At 54.1% G+C, this 18,515-nt stretch overlaps 2 protein-coding genes across 28 annotated transcripts in view; one reads left to right on the forward strand and one right to left on the reverse strand.

The window, feature by feature from the left end:
• Positions 1-5,026, forward strand: part of PLD3 (phospholipase D family member 3) — a 29,922-nt gene extending 24,896 nt beyond the window's left edge. For all 26 annotated transcript variants that reach the window (XM_078359676.1, XM_054249345.2, XM_078359677.1 and 23 more), the window contains 4 exons: positions 1,876-2,015; positions 3,602-3,767; positions 4,356-4,455; positions 4,548-5,026. In XM_078359676.1, the coding sequence (XP_078215802.1) occupies positions 1,876-2,015; positions 3,602-3,767; positions 4,356-4,455; positions 4,548-4,735 (594 nt within the window). In that variant the 3' untranslated portion in view covers positions 4,736-5,026. The remainder of the gene's footprint in view (positions 1-1,875; positions 2,016-3,601; positions 3,768-4,355; positions 4,456-4,547) is intronic.
• Positions 30-17,637, reverse strand: HIPK4 (homeodomain interacting protein kinase 4). 2 transcript variants are annotated; one of them, XM_035284407.3, is made up of 4 exons: positions 16,890-17,637; positions 11,388-11,744; positions 7,389-8,237; positions 30-291 (listed from the first exon to the last, which is right to left on the reverse strand). In XM_035284407.3, exons 1-4 carry the CDS (start codon positions 17,352-17,354, stop codon positions 208-210), a joined length of 1,755 nt encoding a protein of 584 aa, XP_035140298.1. In that variant the 5' UTR covers positions 17,355-17,637; the 3' UTR covers positions 30-207. The 2 variants fall into 2 exon arrangements, with proteins under 2 accessions (XP_035140298.1, XP_002762179.1); XM_002762133.6 differs by lacking the exon at positions 30-291 and adding an exon at positions 5,734-6,221.
• Between the last annotated feature and the right edge of the window lie 878 nt (positions 17,638-18,515).

Consider the following 18,515-nt stretch of genomic DNA (forward strand, 5'->3'; position numbering starts at 1 on the left):
CTTGAGGCCAGGAGTTCAAGACCAGCCTGGGCAACATAGGGAAACACCATTTCTTTTTTCTTTTTTTTTTTTTTGGTTTTATTATTTATTGTTCTAGACAAGATACCCAAGAATTAGGGAGACACCATTTTTACAAAAAAAATAATAAAAATTAGCCGTGTGTGGTTGGGTGCACCGGTAGTCCCTGGGGATGCTAAGGCAGGAGGATCACTTGAGCCTAGGAGTTTGAAGCTGAAGTGAGCTGACTGTACCACTGGACTCCAGCCTGGGCAACAGGCCGTTGCCCTGTTTCTAAAACAAAGACAAAATTCAGTTCCTCATGCAGTAGCCACATTTCATATGCTCAGTGGCACCTGTAGCAAGTGGCCACCACATTGGACATTTCTATCACTGTTTCAGGCTCTATTGGACCACACTGGCTCTTGCCCATGGCAGATACTGATCACTCTGGACAATTAGCTCTTGATATTTTCACTAGTTGAGGCAGGCAACCCAGGTCTCCCTAGGTCACCCTGAGCAAGTCACCTGTCCAAGCCCAGAGTCATCGTGGAAGGCACACTAAAGCGTGGACGCAGGGAAGCGTGCCTCACTGGGGTCTTTCACTAGGGGGCCTCCCACAGGGAACCAAGGCTCTCCTCATTACCACTTCTTTTAGAGCCTCCGTTTCCTTGTCTGTTGAGCGTTAAGGGAGCTGGGGGGCCAGGCATGGTGGCTTACACCTGTAATCCTAGCACTTTGGGAGGCCTGGCAGGCAGACCACTTAAGTTCAGGGGTTGGAGACCAGCCTGGCAAACGTGGTGAAACCCCGACTCTACAAAAAATTAGCAAGGCATGATGGCAGGCACATGTAATCACAGCTACTTAGGCTGAGGCAGGAGAATAACTTGAACCCAGGAGGTGGAGGTTGCAGGGAGCTGAGATTGCACCATTGCATTCCAGCCTGGGAGACAGTAAGATTCTGTCTCAAAAAAAAAGCGGGGGGGGTGGTGGCGGTGGAGCTACGTAGAGGGCCTAGTGTGGCACCGGGCACACGAGAGCTTCCCAGTCAGGGCAGGCTGTGAGCAAATCGGGGTAGAAAAGGACTTGAGGCTGGGCTTCATGGCTCATGCCTAGCATCTAGCACTTTGGGAGGCCGAGGTGGGTGGATCACCTAAGGTTAGGAGTTTGAGACCAGCCTGACCAATATGGTGAAACTCTGTCTCTACTAAAAATACAAAAACGAGCTGGGCATGGTGGCAGGCACCTGTAGTCCCAGCTACTCAGGAGGCTGAGAAAGAATTGCTTGAACCCGGGAGGCAGAGGTTGCAATGAGCCAAGATCTCATTGCACTCCAGCCTGGGCAACAGAGCGAGACTCTGTCTCAAAAAAAAGACGGGGGGGGGGGGCAGTGGGGGTGATTTTAAAAAAAAAGTGACTTGAGTAGAGGTCCTCAAGCCTGAGCATGCCTCAGAGTCACCTGGAGGGCTTGTTAAAACCCAGGTTCCTGGGCCCCACCCAGCACTGATTCAGTAGGACGTGAGCAGTGAGGCACAAGAATCTGCATTTCTAACAAGTTCCCAGGTGATGCTGTTGCCGCTGGATCAGGGACCTTACATTGAGAAGCACTGGGTTAGAGCATAAATTCTGGAATGAGGCAGCCTGGGTTTGAATCCCGGCTCCGTTTATCCGCTGTGTGACCTTAAGTAAGTCACTTACCCTCTGAGCCTCAGTTCCCTCACCTGTGAAATGGACGTAGTGATTGACCCTCCTCTTCATGAAGGCTGAGGATTCTGTGAGATGCACAGGACCTGGCTTGTGATGAGCTGTCCATATGAGGCGACCACTGTGACAATGCCCCTGGCAGGGCATGTGTCTTGACTGTCCCCTCGCCCTCAGAGTGCGCCCCCACCCCTGTGTCCAAGTGGCCGCACTCCAGACCTGAAGGCTCTACTCAACGTGGTGGACAGTGCCCGGAGTTTCATCTACATCGCAGTCATGAACTACTTGCCCACTCTGGAGTTCTCCCACCCTCGCAGGTACTGCCGGGCGTGGAGATAGGGAGCCACAGCAGGTAGACAGGAGACGGGAGAGGGAGTCATGGGGACCAGAAAGCTGGCGGAGCTCCAAGCAAGGGGACAGATGGAAGAGAAGCTGCAGGGAGAGACAGTCACCAGGAGGTGATGGAAAGCAGGTATATGGGCACTTGAGACAGGAGACAGAGGGATTACAGAGGAGACAGGGATGAGGTTTTAGGACAAGGTTTGAGGAAACAGAAAAGGATAACAGGACCAGGCACAGTGGCTCATGCCTGTAATCCCAGCGCTTTGGGGTCCGAGGTGGGTAGATCACTTGAGGTCAGGAGTTCAAGACCAGCCTGGCTAGCACGGTGAAATCCCTTCTCTCCTAAAAATACAAAAATTAGTTAGGTGTGATGGCACCTGCCTTTAATCCCAGCTACTTGGGAGGCTGAGGCAGGAGAATTGCTTGAACCTGGAGGCGGAGGTTGCAGTGAGTTGAGATCGTGCTACTGCATTCCAGCCTGGGTGACAGAGCAAGATTCCATCTCAAAAAAACAACAAAAAAGAGAAAGATGAGAATATTGGGGATGGGGGCAAGGATTGGGGACTGGAAGCCTGAGGCAGAGGTGCAGGATGTGGGATTTGGGGAGGTAAGAGGCTGGAAACAGAGGGGCTTGGGGGATGGGGGCTAAAAGTATCTGGGTTTAGGGTAGCAAGCTTGGGGATTTGTGATCCTGGGATAAGGATAACAACCAGGCCAGGTGAGGTGGCTCAGGCCTGTAATCCCAGCACGTTGGGAGGCCAAGGCAGGCAGATCACCTGAGGTCAGGAGTTCGAGACCAACCTGACCAACATGGAGAAACCTGCCTCTACTAAAAATGCAAAATTAGCCCAGCTTGATGGTGCCTGTAATCCCAGCTACTCGGGAGGCTGAGGCAGGAGAGTCACTGGAACCCCGTAAACGGAGGTTGCGGCAAGCCAAGATCGTGCCATTGCACTCCACCCTGGGCAAAAAGAGTGAAATTCTGCCTAAGAAAAAAAAGATAACCCTACCCACTGTAACATCCAGGTGGATGATGGGGTTTGTGGGGCTCAGAGAAGGTGTTCTAGGGGCAGTAGGTAAGATGATGGGTCCAGGCATGCCGGCACTTTGAGAGGCCGAGGCAGGAGGATCACTAGGAGTTTGAGACCAGCCTGGGCAACATAGTGAGACCCCATCTCTACAGAAAAATTTAAAGATTACCCCAGTGCAGTGGCACCCGCCTGCAGTCCCAGCTACGGAGGAGACTGAGGCAGGAGGATGAAGCACTTGAGCCAGGAGTTGGAGGCTCCACTGTGCTATGATTGTGCCACTGCTCCCTCCAGCCTTTTTGAGAACCTATCTCAAAAAAAAAAGAGGATGACAAGACTGGGTTTTGGGGAGTGGGAATGGGAGCCACAGCCAGGAAGAGGATGTGGGATTTCTGGAGGCAGGAACGGGTTCTGGGAGCCAGCGATGAGGAAGTCCTCCCAGTGGCTAAGGAGGGCCCAGACTTGGTTCCCTGAAGCCTGTGGACGCAGCCACCCTCTGCATCCTGCCTCCACCTCCCACACACTCTCCCCAGGTTCTGGCCTGCCATTGACGACGAGCTGCGACGGGCTGCCTATGAGCGTGGTGTCAAGGTGCGCCTGCTCGTCAGCTGCTGGGGACACTCGGACCCATCCATACGGGCCTTCCTGCTCTCCCTGGCTGCCCTGCGTGACAACCATACCCACTCCGACATCCAGGTGGTAAGCACTGCCTCAGGCCACCCCTCCGCCCCTGTGTGGGGCAGTCCTGGGGACACAGCCTTCATGGAGGTTGTCTGTCACCTGACAAGGATGGTCCACAGTGAGCCCCGTCACAGTGGGGAAACCATGGGTCAGGTTGGGAGGAGGGGACATAGAGAGGGGTTGGGGCTGGGATTCGGGGGCAGAGAGAGGGGGTCAGGGCCGGGATGGAGGAGGCCCAGGCAAAGGGGTTGGGGCCAGGATTGGGGGGGGGCACAGGGAGAAGGGTTGGGACCAGGACTGGGGGAGTGAGCAGGTAGAGGGGTCGGGGCTGGGGTAGGGGGCATAAGCAGAGGGGTCAGGGCTGGGATGGAGGAGGCCCAGGCAGAGGGGTAGGGGCCAGGGTGGGGATGCCCAGAGGAAGCCCCTGCCCTGGTGGGAAGGGCCATGGAAGATGTTCTGGAAACAGCGGGGGGCGGGGGGGGGTCCTGAGACAAGCCCTCAGGAACAAACAGCAGCCCGTCTGCAGGCAGACCTGCCTCCCTGATCCCAGGGCTCCTCCGACTCCCTTGCCTCTCACACTCCTTCCCATCCTCCCCTCCCCGTCAGAAACTCTTCGTGGTCCCTGCGGATGAGGCCCAGGCCCGAATCCCATATGCCCGTGTCAACCACAACAAGTACATGGTGACCGAACGCGCCACCTACATTGGTGAGTGTGTCCCAAGCACCACAGGACGCGGAAGAAGTGGGGGCTGCAGACACCAGGCCTGGCGCCCTCACACTCCACCTGCTCCTCTCTAGGAACCTCCAACTGGTCAGGCAACTACTTCACAGAGACGGCGGGCACCTCGCTACTGGTGACACAGAACGGGAGGGGTGGCCTGCGGAGCCAGCTGGAGGCCATTTTCCTGAGGGACTGGGACTCCCCTTACAGCCATGACCTTGACACCTCAGCCAACAGCGTGGGCAACGCCTGCCGCCTGCTCTGAGGCCTGCTGGGCCCCCGCGGACCCAGATGCTCTGGGTCACGGTCCCTGTCCCCGTGCCCCCGCTTCTGTCTGCCCCGTTGTGGCTCCTCAGGCTCTCTCCCCTGCTCTCCCACCTCTACCTCTGCCCTCACCGGCCTGATGCTATGGCCCTGGGACCCAGCAGAGCTGGGGGAGCGATCAGCCCCCAAAGAAGTGGGGATGCATGCTGGGCCCGGCTCCCCTGGCCTACCCCCACTTAACAGGGCAAAAAAGGGCCCAAGGTTATAATAAGAAGTAAATAACTTGTCTGTACAGCCTGTGCCTGACTGAGTGGTGTGAGATGGGGTGGAGGGGTAGAGAATAGCTGGCATGGGCCTCTGGTGGGGACATCCTTGTGTGCTGAGCCCTCAGCCTGTCACTGGCATGTGCTGAGCCCTTAGCATGCAGTACGCACGGGCTGACCTGTGCTGAGCACGTAGCGGGCCACCCTGTTGCCTGGCATGGACTTAACACTCATGTAGCCAGCATGGGGTAGCATGTGCTGAACAGAAGCATGTTCCCAGATTGACCGGGAGAGACCAAACCATTGCCACATCCCACCATGGGGGACCGAGCATCGCTGAACGCGGGAGCATGCACCTCGTGTGAATTTAAGCCTGCCAAGTGGATCGACACTGAGCATGCCCCAAATGTAGATGAGTGCATGCCAACCCCATAAACATGTAGGAGGGACAGGTCAACAGACAAGGAGATGCCAGCACCTGGCCAGCTTATGAACACATGCTGAGCACACAGCATGTTCTGAGGGTAGGTTCCCAGCATGCCAAGCACATAGCCTATTTAGGGCATGGGTTAGTCAACCAAGCACAGCGTTTCCCTCCTGGTGTGACAGCAGCCCAGGCCAGGGGTCAAGTGGGCCCAGCATCGCAGAGCAAGTCCCTGGGTGCCACTCTGGAGCCCCCATTCCCCAGAGCCAGTCCAAGCCCCAGGCAGTAAGAGCAGGCTTGAAGCAGGACTATTGAACACTTCTGTATTGAAATAGACGGAGGCAACAGGGCCGAGGATGGGTGCAGGGCCAGTGGGGTGCAGCCCCCTTCCTGCTGTCCCTCTGGCCAAGGGGCACAGGCCAGACTTCAAAGCCCTGCTGTGTTCAGGAGAGGTATGCAGGCATGCACTGCAGGCAGGGGGAAAGGGAATTTCTAGATAGCTATCTTTCTGTAAGAATAATTTGTGGTTCGGGAGATGGCTCTGAGGAGCAGTTCGCGTTGGGAGGGGATGCCAGCCCAGCTAGTGTAGCCCCCAGTGATGGGCAGGGGTGGAATCACCATCAATGGTGCCCACTGACATGCTGGAGAAAGCTGGTGGCCCGGTGCGGACTGTGCTGGTAGGAGTGGCGGGGTGGGAGCCCCTGAGCTCGTGGGCCCCTGATGCCCTCCAGGGTCCAGTCTGGCTCACTCAGCCATTCTCCAGGACAGCTGCTGGGGTCGAAGAGCTCAGGGTCTGGCCTCTGTGGGGAAGAGGAGAGAGGGGCATCAGCCAAGCAGCTAATAGTGTGTGAGCGTCTGCTGAGCCTCTGTCACCTCCTGATGGAGGTGAGCGTGTGCTAGGGTCTTTATCGCCAGGGCTGGGCCTTTATTGCCTCTTTATAATGATGTAATAGCAGCTCACTGCAGCCTCAACCTCCCTGGCTCAAGGGATCCTCCTACCTCAGCCTCCCAAGTAGCTGGGACTACCAGTGCACACCACCAAAACCAGCTAATATTTCTAATTTTTTGATAGAGACAGGATGTTGCCCAGGCTTTTTATAACTTTTTTTTTTTTTTCGAGATAGTTTTGCTCTTGTTGCCCAGGCTGGAGTGCAATGGCACGATCTTGGCTCACTCCAACCTCCGCCTCCCGGGTTCAAGCAATTCCGTTGCCTTAGCCTCCCGAGTAGCTGGGATTACAGGCACCTGCCACCATGCCCAGCTTCTTTTTATCACTTCTTATAAGTGGAATACTGTGCCCTGAGCTTTTGCCACAGGCTGAAGGTAGCCAAGTATGTGCTGAGCCTTTATCATATCCTGATGGCATCAGGTGTGTGCTGAGCCTCCCCACACCCTAATTGTATCCTGAATGTGGGTGAATGTGTGCTGAGCCTCCCCACACCCTAATCTTATCTTTGAATGTGGGTGAGTGTGTGCTGAGCCTCTCACACCCTAATCTTATCTTTGAATGTGGGTGAGTGTGTGCTGAGTCTTCCCACACCCTAATCTTATCTTTGAATGTGGGTGAGTGTGTGCTGAGCCTCCCCACACCCTAATCTTATCTTTGAATGTGGGTAAGTGTGTGCTGACCTCCCCACACCCTAATCTTATCTTTGAATGTGGGTGAGTGTGTGCTGACCTCCCCATACCCTAATCTTATCTTTGAATGTGGGTGAGTGTGTGCTGAGCCTTCCCACACCCTAATCTTATCTTTGAATGTGGGTGAGTGTGTGCTGAGCCTCCCCACACCCTAATCTTATCTTTGAATGTGGGTGAGTGTGTGCTGAGCCTCTCACACCCTAATCTTATCTTTGAATGTGGGTAAGTGTGTGCTGAGCCTCCCCACACCCTAATCTTATCTTTGAATGTGGGTGAGTGTGTGCTGAGCCTCTCACACCCTAATCATATCCTGAATGCCCCCAGCTCACCTCAGCATCCACGGTCATGTCTTTGATGTTGGGCCCATCCCTGTCTCGCTGCAGGATGGCCGGGGACTCAGCAGAGGCCCTAATGTGCTCTCCTTCCTCCCAGCCATGGCGCCAGCAGGGTTTGTCCTCCTCAGGCGAGACCTGGCTCAGCTGGATGAGGTTGCTGAATTTGGAGTTGGACTTGGAGCCCAAGGGTGGCTTGCAGGCCTTGTAGTGGCCTCCTAGGCTGCTGCTGTAGAAGGCCAGGATGGGCTCGGGGTCCGAGTCAGGCATGTGGTGGCCAGTGATGGCTGCCTTGAGCGGGGCCAGCACATCAGAGACCACGTCAGTATGGGTCTTGCCCCACAGCCTGTGCCCAGCCTCTTGCAGACTCAGGTCATCCAGCTGGTCGATGGCTATTTGCACACCCGGTGCTTTCTCCTCTCGGAAGAAGGGCCCACTGCCGGCCACACTGTCCATGCCCGTGGCCTCCTTCTCCTCGGCCAGATGGTAGAAGGGGGTCCCATCTTCTGCAGTGGCCACGACAGGCGTGGGGGCCTTGCCCTCCACCTGCAGTGAGAGGCGGCAGCTTCGTAGTGAGAGCTGGTAGTAGCGGGTGGTCTCGTGGGCACTGCGCAGCTGCTGCATGGACACAAAGGGGTGGCGCAGGGCGGCACTGGGGCTAATGCGCTCGTGGGACTCCCAGGTCAGCATGCGCTTGATCAGCTCCACCATGCTCTTGAGGTCGGCCTGTTCTGCCAGTGCCTCCCGGTCAGGGAAGGTCAGCCGACTGGCCACACTGCCACCATTCACTGTCTCGATCTGGTCCAAGGACTTGAGTATGTATTTGCGGCGCTCCAGTGGACGCACCTGGTGGGGCATGGGGAAGGGGGTGGGGCTGACACATGTGCAGGTCTCGGGCCCTGGGCACGCCCGATGTGTCACCCACATGTAGCCCTGACTTCCAGGTCTGACCATGATCCACCTTGGAGCTCTCTGGCTGCTAGGAGGGCCACCTTGGATCCCTTACACCTGAGCCCCTCTAATCTAACCCAAAGGTCTCACTGGCCCAAGTTCCATCCCTCGCCCCAGACCTCCAGTCCTCCCTGGCCCCAAGGGTGCAGCTCCTACCAGCAGCTAGCAGAGGGAATATCCAGAATCTCTAGTCCTTCCTGGAATCAAATCCAGGTCCCTCTTACAGCCTCAGCTCCACACTTGATCCCAGGCCTCCCGGTGGTCAAACCCAGAGCTTTCTTACTATACTAGTTTGTCACCCCCCGATATGGCATTGCCATCGACTTTTAGTCTCACCTGTGGTCCCATCCAGACCCTTGTTGTGAAATCAAGCTCAAACTTCTAGTCCCCTCTGCTGTCTAACCCAGGCTCTTGCTGCACAGTTTGGAGGGGTAAAGCCATAGAGGTAGCCGACTGGCTGCTGCCCCAAACCTCTAGACTCACCTGAGGTCTCACAATGATCCTTTTTTTTTTTTTTTTTTTGAGACGGAGTTTCTTTCTTATAGCCCAGGCTGGAGTACAATGGTGCCATCTAGCTCACTGCAACCTCCACCTCCCAGGTTCAAGTGATTCTCCTGCCTTAGCCTCCCTAGTAGCTGGAATTATAGGCGTCTGCCAAAACACCTGGCTAATTTTTGTATTTTTTGTAGAGATGGGGTTTCACCAGGTTGGCCAGGCTGGTCTTGAACGCCTGACCTCAAGTGATCCACCCCCCTCCCAAAAGTGCTAGGGCCTCTCAAAGTGCTAGGATTACAGGTGTGAGCCCTCATGCCCAGCCAGATTCTTTTTTTTTTTTTATAGAGACGAGGTTTCACCATATTGATCAGACTGGTCTCAAACTCCTGACATGAGGTGATCCACCTGCCTTGGCTTCCCAAAGTGCTGGGATTACAGGCGTGAGCCACTGCGCCCGGCTTTTTTTTTTTTTTTTGAGACGGAGTTGTACTCTTGTAGCCCAGGCCCAGCTCACTGCAACCTCACCTTCCAAATTTAAGTGATTCTCCTGCCTCAGCCTCCCATGTAGCTGGGATTACAGATGACTACCACCATGCCTGGCAAATTTTTGTATTTTTAGTACAGATGGAGTTTTACCACATTGGCCAGGCTGGTCTCAAACTCCTGATCTCAGGTGGTCCACCCACCTTGGCCTCCCAAAGTGCTGGGATTACACAGGGTGAGCCACTGCACATGGCCTCAGATCCTTTTTTTTTTGAAATGGGGTCTTACTCTGTCACCCAGGCTGTGGTGCAGTCATAGTTCACTGCAGCCGTCAACTCCTGGGTTCAAGTGATCTTCCCACCTAGCCTTCCAAGTAGCTTGGGGACTACAGGTGTGTGCCACCACATCTTGCTAAATTTAATTTTTTTTTTTAAGAGACAGGGTTTCTTCATGTTGGTCAGGCTGGTCTCAAACTCCCGACCTCAGGTGATCCTCCCGTCTCGGCCTCCCAAAGTGCTGGGATTACAGGTGTGAGCCACCTCGCCCAGCCTTAACAATTTTTCTAGAGTTGCATTCTTGCTGTGTCACCGGGGATGGCCTCAAGCGATCCTCCTACCTTGGCATCCCAAAGTGCTGGGACCACAGGCTTAAGCCACTGCACTTGGCCTCTCTCGCAATTCTCAAAGCCAACCTCAGACCTTGTATTTTCTCTGTGGTCTAATCCCTCATGCCACACAAGTTGCTGACCCCAGAGCTGAAGGTGGCAGAGAAGCTACCCGGATCTTCCTGTCACACTTGTGGTATGACCCAGATCCCTCTTGCTACAGCAGCCCCTGCATCTGACTTTCAAATATCCAATTCTCCCTGCAGTTTCTCTCCCAGATGTATCTTGCAGCAGCCCCCGCCCAGCGCTAACCAATCCCACATTTGATCTCATCCAGCTCTTTCTTGCTGTGAAAATGCCCTAGGCTAGAGGCCAGGTGCAGTGGCTTGTGCCTGTAATCCCAGCATTTTGGGAGGCCCAGGGGGGTGGATCACCTGAGGTCAGGGAATCGAGACCATCCTGGCTAACATGGTGAAACCCTGCCTCTCCTAAAAATACAAAAAATTAGCCAGGCATGGTGGCATGCCCCTGTAGTCCCAGCTACTCGGGAGGCTGAGGCTGGAGAACCGCTTGAACCCTGGAGATAGAGGTTTCAGTGGGCCGAGATCATGCCTCTGCACTACAGCCTGGGCAACAGAGTGTGACTCCATCTCAAAAAAAGGAAGAAAAGAAAATGCCCGGCCGGGCGTGGTGGCTCAAGCCTGTAATCCCAGCACTTTGGGAGGCCGAGGCGGGTGGATCACGAGGTCAAGAAATCAAGGCCATCCTGGTCAACATGGTGAAACCCCGTCTCTACTAAAAATATGCAAAAATTAGCTGGGCATGGTGGCACGTGCCTGTAATCCCAGCTACTCAGGAGGCTGAGGCAGGAGAATTGCCTGAACCCAGGAGGCAGAGGTTGCGGTGAGCCGAGATCGCGCCATTGCACTCCAGTCTGGGTAACAAGAGCGAAACTCTGTCTCAAAAAAAAAAAAAAAAAGAAAAGAAAATGCCCTAGGCTGACCCTCAAGGTCCAGTCCTCGCTGAAGTTCAGCCCAGAATTTTTTTTCAATTATTGAAACAATGTTTTTCTTTTTTTCTATTTTCGCTCCATTTTTCTGGTCTGATAGATTATTCTTTTTTTCTTTTTGAAACAGGATCTTGCTTTGTCACCCAGACTCAAGTGCACTGGCATGATCACAGCTCACTGCAGCCTGGACCTCCTAGGCTCAAGGAATTCTCCTGTCTCAGCCCACCACGTATCTGGGACAATAGGCCCATACCACCATGCCCGGCTAATTTTTTTTTTCATGTTTTACAAAGAGGAGGTCTCACTATGTTCCCCAAGCTAGTCTCAACCTCCTGGGCTCAAGGGATCCTCCTACCACAATCTCCCAAAGTGCTGGGATTACAGGTGTGAGCCACCTAGCCCAACATAGATATTTTTCTTCACACTGACTGCCCTCACCCAAGGTTTCCCTTACCTTGGTCTCAGCCAGGTAGTCAGCTGAGGACTTGAGCTGCCAGGGGTTGGTGGCGTCAGGATGGGGGTTGCACTTGAAGAAGTGGTGGGCCTTGCGGGCAGCGTGCAACAGGTGCGGCTTGGGCAGGCCCTGGGTCTCACAGATGTAGCGCACCTGGTCATACTCATTGTTGCCTGGGTAGAGGGGCCAGCCCAGGTGCAGCTCAGCCATGACGCAGCCTAGGGACCACATGTCCACTTTCTCACAGAAGGGCAGCCCCAGAAGAATCTCGGGGGCCCGGTAGAAGCGCGACTGGATGTACGGCTCCTTCACGTAGCGTACCTCGCTGAAAATGCTGGCCGAGCCGAAGTCGATCACCTGTTGGGGGCAGGGAAGAGGGCGAGTGTGCAGGTCAAGCTGCAGGGACAGCCGAGCTGGGCCACCCCTGGCATCTCTCACCTGGCATCTTCCCGCATCTGCCATTGGACTCTGTCCATCTCCAGGTCTGTGACTCTGTAGTTGCTTTGTTGGGTTGGTTTTTTTTTTGAGACCAAGTCTCACTCTGTCCCCAAGGCTGGAGTGCAGTGGTAGTGTCTCAGCTCACTGCTACCTCTGACTCCTGGGTTCAAGCGATTCTCCTGCCTCAGCCTCCCCAGTACTTGGGATTACAGGTGCACACCACCACACCTGGGTAATTTTTGTATTTTTAGTAGAGATGAGGGTTCTCCATGTTGGCCAGGCTGGTCTTGAACTCCTGACATCAGGTAATCCACCTGCCTCAGCCTCTCAAAGTGCTGGGATTATAAGCATGAGTCACTGCACCTGGCTGGCCTCAGTTTCCTTCTCTGAGTTTTTCTGCTTTTCATTCAGCCATCCCTCACTGTGTTGTTTTGTGTTTTGTTTTGTTTTGTTTTGTTTTGTTTTGTTTTGTTTTGTTGTGAGACAGTCTTGCTCTGTCGTCCAGGCTGGAGTGCAGTGGTAGGTCTGGGCTCACGCAACCTCTGCCTCCCGGGTTTAAGCGATTCTCCTGCCTCAGCCTGCTGAGCATCTGGGATCACAGGCACTCAACGCCACGCCTGGCTCACTTCTACACCTTTAGTAGAGACAGAGTTTCACCATGTTGGCCAGGACAGTCTCAAACTCCTGACCTCAACTGATCCAACCACCTCAGCCTCCCAAAGTGCTGGGATTACAGACGTGAGTCACTGCACCCAGCCATCCCTCACCGTTTACTTGCAGAAAGCAGTATCATGGGGGCCGGGCGCAGTGGCTCACACCTGTAATCCCAGCACTTCCGGAGGCCGAGGCGGGTAGATCAACGAGCTCAAGAGATCGAGACCATCCTGGTCAACATGGTGAAACCCCGTCTCTACTAAAAATACAAAAAATTAGCTGGGCATGGTGGCGCGTGCCTGTAGTCCCAGCTACCCAGGAGGCTGAGGCAGGAGAATTGCCTGAACCCAGGAGGCGGAGGTTGCGGTGAGCCGAGATCCCGCCATTGCACTCCAGCCTGGGTAACAAGAGTGAAACTCTGTCTCAAAAAAAAAAAGAAAGAAAGAAAGCAGTATCATGAAATGGTTATTAATTGCAGAAATGGTTATTAATTGCAGTTCTGATCCCAAAGTGCCAGGGTTCAATACCCAAGAGGCCCAGTGACCTGGGCACTTAGCCACTGTTGTTGGAATTCATTCATTCTTTCCACAGAGACAGTGGGGATGATAATGCCAGCCAGGTGCTGTGGATCCATCCTGTGTGTCCCCTGATGTGTCTGTGGAAATCCCTACTTCCCTGGGTCTCTGTCCTTCCACCTCTTGGGGCAGCGTAATCCGCCTTGTTCTGCCTCTGTGTGTCTCTGTGTCTCTGACAAGCATTCAGTTAGCACTGGCTTTGTGACTGTAGTGCTGGGAGATGTCAGGGACACAGCGATGACCAAGTCAGCCCTGGCCTTGCCCTCAGGGTGCCCCTGGTTCAGACCCATCCACACACTGTCAAACTCAAAAGCAGACAGAAGACTGGGCGTGGTGGTCACACCTGTAATTCCAGCACTTTGGGAGACCAAGGGGTGCGGATTGCTTGATCTCAGGACTTTGAGACCAGCCTTGACAACATGATGAAATCTCATCTCTATCAAAAAATACAAAAAATTAGCTGAGCATAGTAGTGCATGCCTGTAGTCCCAGCTCCTCAGGAGGCTGGGGCAGGAGAATGGCTTGAGCCCAGGAGGTGGAGGCTGCAGTGAGCCGAGAAGATGCCACACGGCACTCCAACCTGCGTGAAAGAGCCAGACCCTGTCTCAAAAAAAATAAAAGTGGGCCAATTGTGGTGGCTCATGCCTGTAATCCCAACACTTTGGAGGCCAAGGCGAGTGGATCACAAGGTCAGGAGTTTGAGACCAGCCTGACCAATATGGTGAAACCCCGTCTCTACTAAAAATATAAAAATTAGCCAGGCGTGGTGGTGGACACCTGTAGTCCCAGCTACTTGGGAGGTCGAGGCAGGAGAATCGCTTAAACCCAGGAGGTGGAGGTTGTAGTGAGCCAAGACCATACCACTGTGCTCTAGCCTGGGCAACAAAGCAAGACTCTGTCTCAAAAAAAAAAAGAAAAGACAAGCAGACAGAGGGGTCAGCACTGGGGGGCTGCGACAGCACAGGGGAGATGCCTCTGTGTGTTCAGTGCAAGGCCAGGCCAAAAGCAGGCATTCAATACATGTTTGCTGATTGATAAGCTGAGCATGATGAGTTATACATGTTTCCAGGTGCTCGGGCCAACAGGCTTTAGTCCCCTTCTAGTCCTCACTCCTTCTCTCACCCTTCATATAAGATCCATCAACAAATCCTGTTGTCTCTAGCTCCAAAATCTACGCAGAACCCACCCAGGTCTCCTGCTCCCACTACCCTCACTCCGATCCCGACCACCATGTCTCTTACCTGGACTAGTGCAGTCACCCCTCTGCCTTCCTGCTCCTGCTCAGCCCACCCCCGTCTGCTCCCCCTGTGCAACCAGAGACACGATGCTTGGGCTTGTTCCTCTGAGTCAGATCATGTCCCCCTCTGCTTAGATTCCTCCTATGGCTCCATCTTCCTCAGAATAAAACCAAAGTCCGTGCTGTAACTGACAAGGCCCTGCACGCCCGGCCCTGTCACCTCCTTAGACTCATTTCTTTCCTCTTCACCTCATTCATTCTGCTTCAGCCACACAGGCCTCCTTGGTGTTCTTCAAATGCATACAATGGCACACGCCTTGATATGGTGTGGCTCTGTGTCCCCACCCAAACCTCATCTCCAATTGTAATCCCTATGTGTCAAGGGAGGAACCTGGTGGAAGGAGACTGGGTCCTGGGGGCGGTTTCCCCTATGCTGTTCTGATAGTGAGTGAGTTCTCATGAGATCTGACAGTTTAAAAGTGGCAGTTTCCAGCTGAACACAGTGGCTCACACCTGTAATCCCAGCACTTTGGGAGGCTGAGGCAGACAGATCACAAGGTCAGGAGTTCGAAACCAGCCTGGCCAACATGGTAAAACCCTGTCTCTACTAAAAAGACAAAAATTAGCTGAGTGTGGTGCCGCAGGCCTGTAATCCCAGCTATTCAGGAGGCTGTGGCAGGAGAATTGCTTGAAACCCAGAGGCAGAGGTTACAGTGAACCAAGATCATGCCCCTGCACTCCAGCCTGGGCGACATAGCAAGACTGTCTGGAAAAAAAAAAGCCAAAAGCGGCAGCTTCCCTTCCATGCTCTCTCCTCCTGCCATGTAAGACATACCCTGCTTCCCCTTCACCTTTTGCCATGATTGTAAGTTTCCTGAGGCCGCCCCACCCGTGAGGAACTGTGAGTCAATTAAACCCCTCTTCTTTCTTTATAAATTACTCAACCTCTGGTAGTGCTTTCTTTTTTTTTTTTTTAATGGAGTCTCACTGTCACCCAGGCTAGAGTGCAGTGGCATGATCTCGGCTCACTGCAACCTCCACCTCTGGGTTTAAGTGTTTCTCCTGCCTCAGCCTCCTGAGTAGCTCGGACTACAGGCGTGTGCCACCACACCCAGCTAGTTTTTGTATTATTAGTAAAGACAGGGTTTCACCATGTTGGCCAGGCTGGTCTCTAACCCCTGACCTCAAGTGATGCACTTGCCTTGATCTCCCTAAATGCTGGAATTACAGGTGTGAGCCACTGTACCCAGCCTACAGGTAGTTCCTTATAGCAGTGTGAGAGCAGGCTAATACACTCCTACCTCAGGGCCATTGCACTGACTGTTCCCTCTGCCTAGATGCTCTGTCTCCAGATGGCTACACGGCTTTCTCCCTCCAGGACATCCCTCAAAGTCACCTTCTCAGTGATGCCTTGCTGACCACCATGTCTAAATTCCCCACCCCTATGAACACCCAGTATCCTCCTCTCCCTGCTTCTCACTCGCTTACCATATTTTACTAATTTATCTTGGTGACCCTGTCTCTCCCACTAGAATGTCAGCCCCACAAGGACAGGACCAGGCCAGAGGAGCTGAGCTGAGAATGGACCAGGACAAGGAGACCTCAGGGCCTGGAGGGGGACAGAGGAGACCTCAGGTCTGGGATGGAGAAGACATCAGGATTGGGACAAAAAGATGGGGAAGATTTGGGGGCCAGGAGCAGGGCAGAACTGTTAGGAACAGGGTTGGGGAGACCTCAGGTCCCCGAGGTGGACAAAAGAAACCTCAGTGTCGGAAGAGACCAGGCACAGTGGCTCCTGCCTGTAATCTCACTGCTTTGGGAAGCTGAGCCAGGAGGTTGGCTTGAACCCAGGAGTTTGAGACCAGCCTGGGCAACACAGCAAGACCTTGTTCTGAAGAAAAAAACATTAAAATTGGCCGGAAACAGTGCTGTGTGCTTGGAGTCCCAGCTACTTGGAAGATCACGGCGGGAGGATCGCTTGAGCTCAGGAGTTCAAGGCTGCAGTGAGCTATGATCACACCATTGCACTCCAACCTGGGCAACAGAGCAAGACCCTGTCCCTAAAAGTAAATAAATATGCACTCCAGCTTGAGTAACAAGAGCGAAACTCCGTCTCAAAAAAAAAAAAGAATTAATTAATTAATATCTTTAAAAAATTTTCTTGTTGTTGCTTTTGTTTTTTGTTTTGAGACAGAGTTTCACTCTTGTTACCCAGGCTGGAGTGCAATGGCGCAATCTTGGCTCACCGCAACCTCCACCTCCTGAGTTCAAGCCATTCTCCTGCCCCAGCCTCCCGAGTAGCTGAGACTACAGGCGTGCGCCACCATGGCCAGCTAAGTTTTAGTTTTGTTTTTTGTTTAAAAAAAATTTTTTTTTTTTAAAGACGGGGTTTCACCATGTTGGTCAGGTTGGTCTTGAACTCCAAACCTCAGGTGATCCACCCACTTTGGCCTCCAAAGTGCTTGGATTACAGGCACGAGCCACCACGCCCAGCCCCCAAAATTTTTTAAGTCAAGAAAAAAAGGCATCTAGGGCTGGAGGAAGCTGGAAAAAGACAAAGAACTAGGGACGCAGCCACCCTAGACGGCCCCTACTCACCTTGACCCTGAAGGGGCAGCGGGTCTGGTCCACCAGCATGATGTTCTCGGGCTTGAGATCGGCGTGGATGATCGCCAGCTCCTTGAGCCGGGCCAGGGCTCGGAGCACCTGCAGGGTGACCGTACGGATGTGGCAGGCAGGGAGGGGCGCGAAGTTGTTCTCCTTCTGGAACTCAAAAAGGTTTTGCTCCAGCAGCTCGAAGACCAGGTAGAACTTGAGGGCGTCGTGGAAGAACTCAAGGAAGCGGATGACGTGGGCCTCCTCGGGGTCCAGGCCCCGCATGCAGCTCAGCAGCTTCAGCTCGTTCTTGATGATGTGGTTGCGGTAGGCGTCGTTCTTGAGGATCTTGATGGCCACCATCTCGCCCGTGCTCCGCCGCCAGCCCTTGGCTACCTCCCCAAAGGTGCCTTTGCCCAAGACCTCAATGATGTCGTAGCAGTCGGTCTCTGACTGGATGGTGGCCATGGTGTCCCTGCTGCCGGACACCGCCCTGCCCAGGCCCCTGCGCCACTGGCTTCGCCGCCAAGGCCTCTGACACCACCAGCCCCCCGGTGGGGGAAAGACAACCGCACTCGTGCCTTCTCCTGTGAGGTTGGCCCCTGCTTACCTGGCACCCCCAGACCCCTTGGCTACACTGTGAGTCTGACAGGGCCTGCACCCAGAACCCACCCAGGTATCCTGCTCCCCTAAAGCCTTCCTGGCTTGGGACGAGGGGCCCTGGGCCCCCCGACTGGGTTTCAGTGTTGTTGAGTGGCTCTGGTGTTCTGTTGTTGGAGACCTGCGTCCTGGCTGAGTGGGGGTGGGGTACCAGGCTGGGCCCCCTCCCCCGCCCAGTGGTGGAACCTTGCAAGGACCAAACAGGCAAAGTGTTGACAGAGGGGAGTCTGATTGCCGGCCTTAGGCAAAAAGGAATGGGGATAAGGCAGAGGTGAGGAAAGGCAAGCTTCTCAAGCTCCGGAGATGTGATTTGCATGTATGTCTGTCTGTGTTCAGAAACTCCTGTCCTAGCCTGTGGCTGCCTTAGGGTGAGGTTGTAAAAGGCCCTGAATGCCAGACTAAGGAGTTTGGACTTCGTTTCGAGGGCACTGGGGAGCCACAGAGGGCTTTGAGCAGGAGAGGGCAGGGTCAGAGATGAGTGTCAGAAAGCTACTGTGTGAAAAAGGATAGGTTAGATTGGGTAAGAGTGGAGGCCCCAAGCCTGGGAAAGAGTCCAGGGCAGGGCACAGATGGGAGAGGTTAGGGAGGGGAGGAGGAGGCCAGTGGATGGGACACTCAGGAGGCCAGGACTGGCCGTGAGACTGACAGGTGGGGGGAAAGAAAGGAGCTACCCAGGACCAGCCCCAGGCCCAGGGCTCTGGCATGAAGGGGCAATCCTTGAGAAGTGAACATGGATAATGAGCGGATTTGGGGAGATGTTGAGGCCAAATTAGAAAATGTATTTGTGGGCCGGGCGTGGTGGCTCAAGCCTGTAATCCCAGCACTTTGGGAGGCCGAGGCGGGTGGATCACGAGGTCAACAGATCGAGACCATCTTGGTCAACATGGTGAAACCCCGTCTCTACTAAAATTACAAAAAATTAGCTGGGCATGGTGGTGCGTGCCTGTAATCCCAGCTGCTCGGGAGGCT

The sequence above is a fragment of the Callithrix jacchus genome, chromosome 22 (assembly GCF_049354715.1).
Source record: "Callithrix jacchus isolate 240 chromosome 22, calJac240_pri, whole genome shotgun sequence".
In the NCBI taxonomy this organism is placed as follows: Eukaryota; Metazoa; Chordata; class Mammalia; order Primates; family Cebidae; genus Callithrix; species Callithrix jacchus.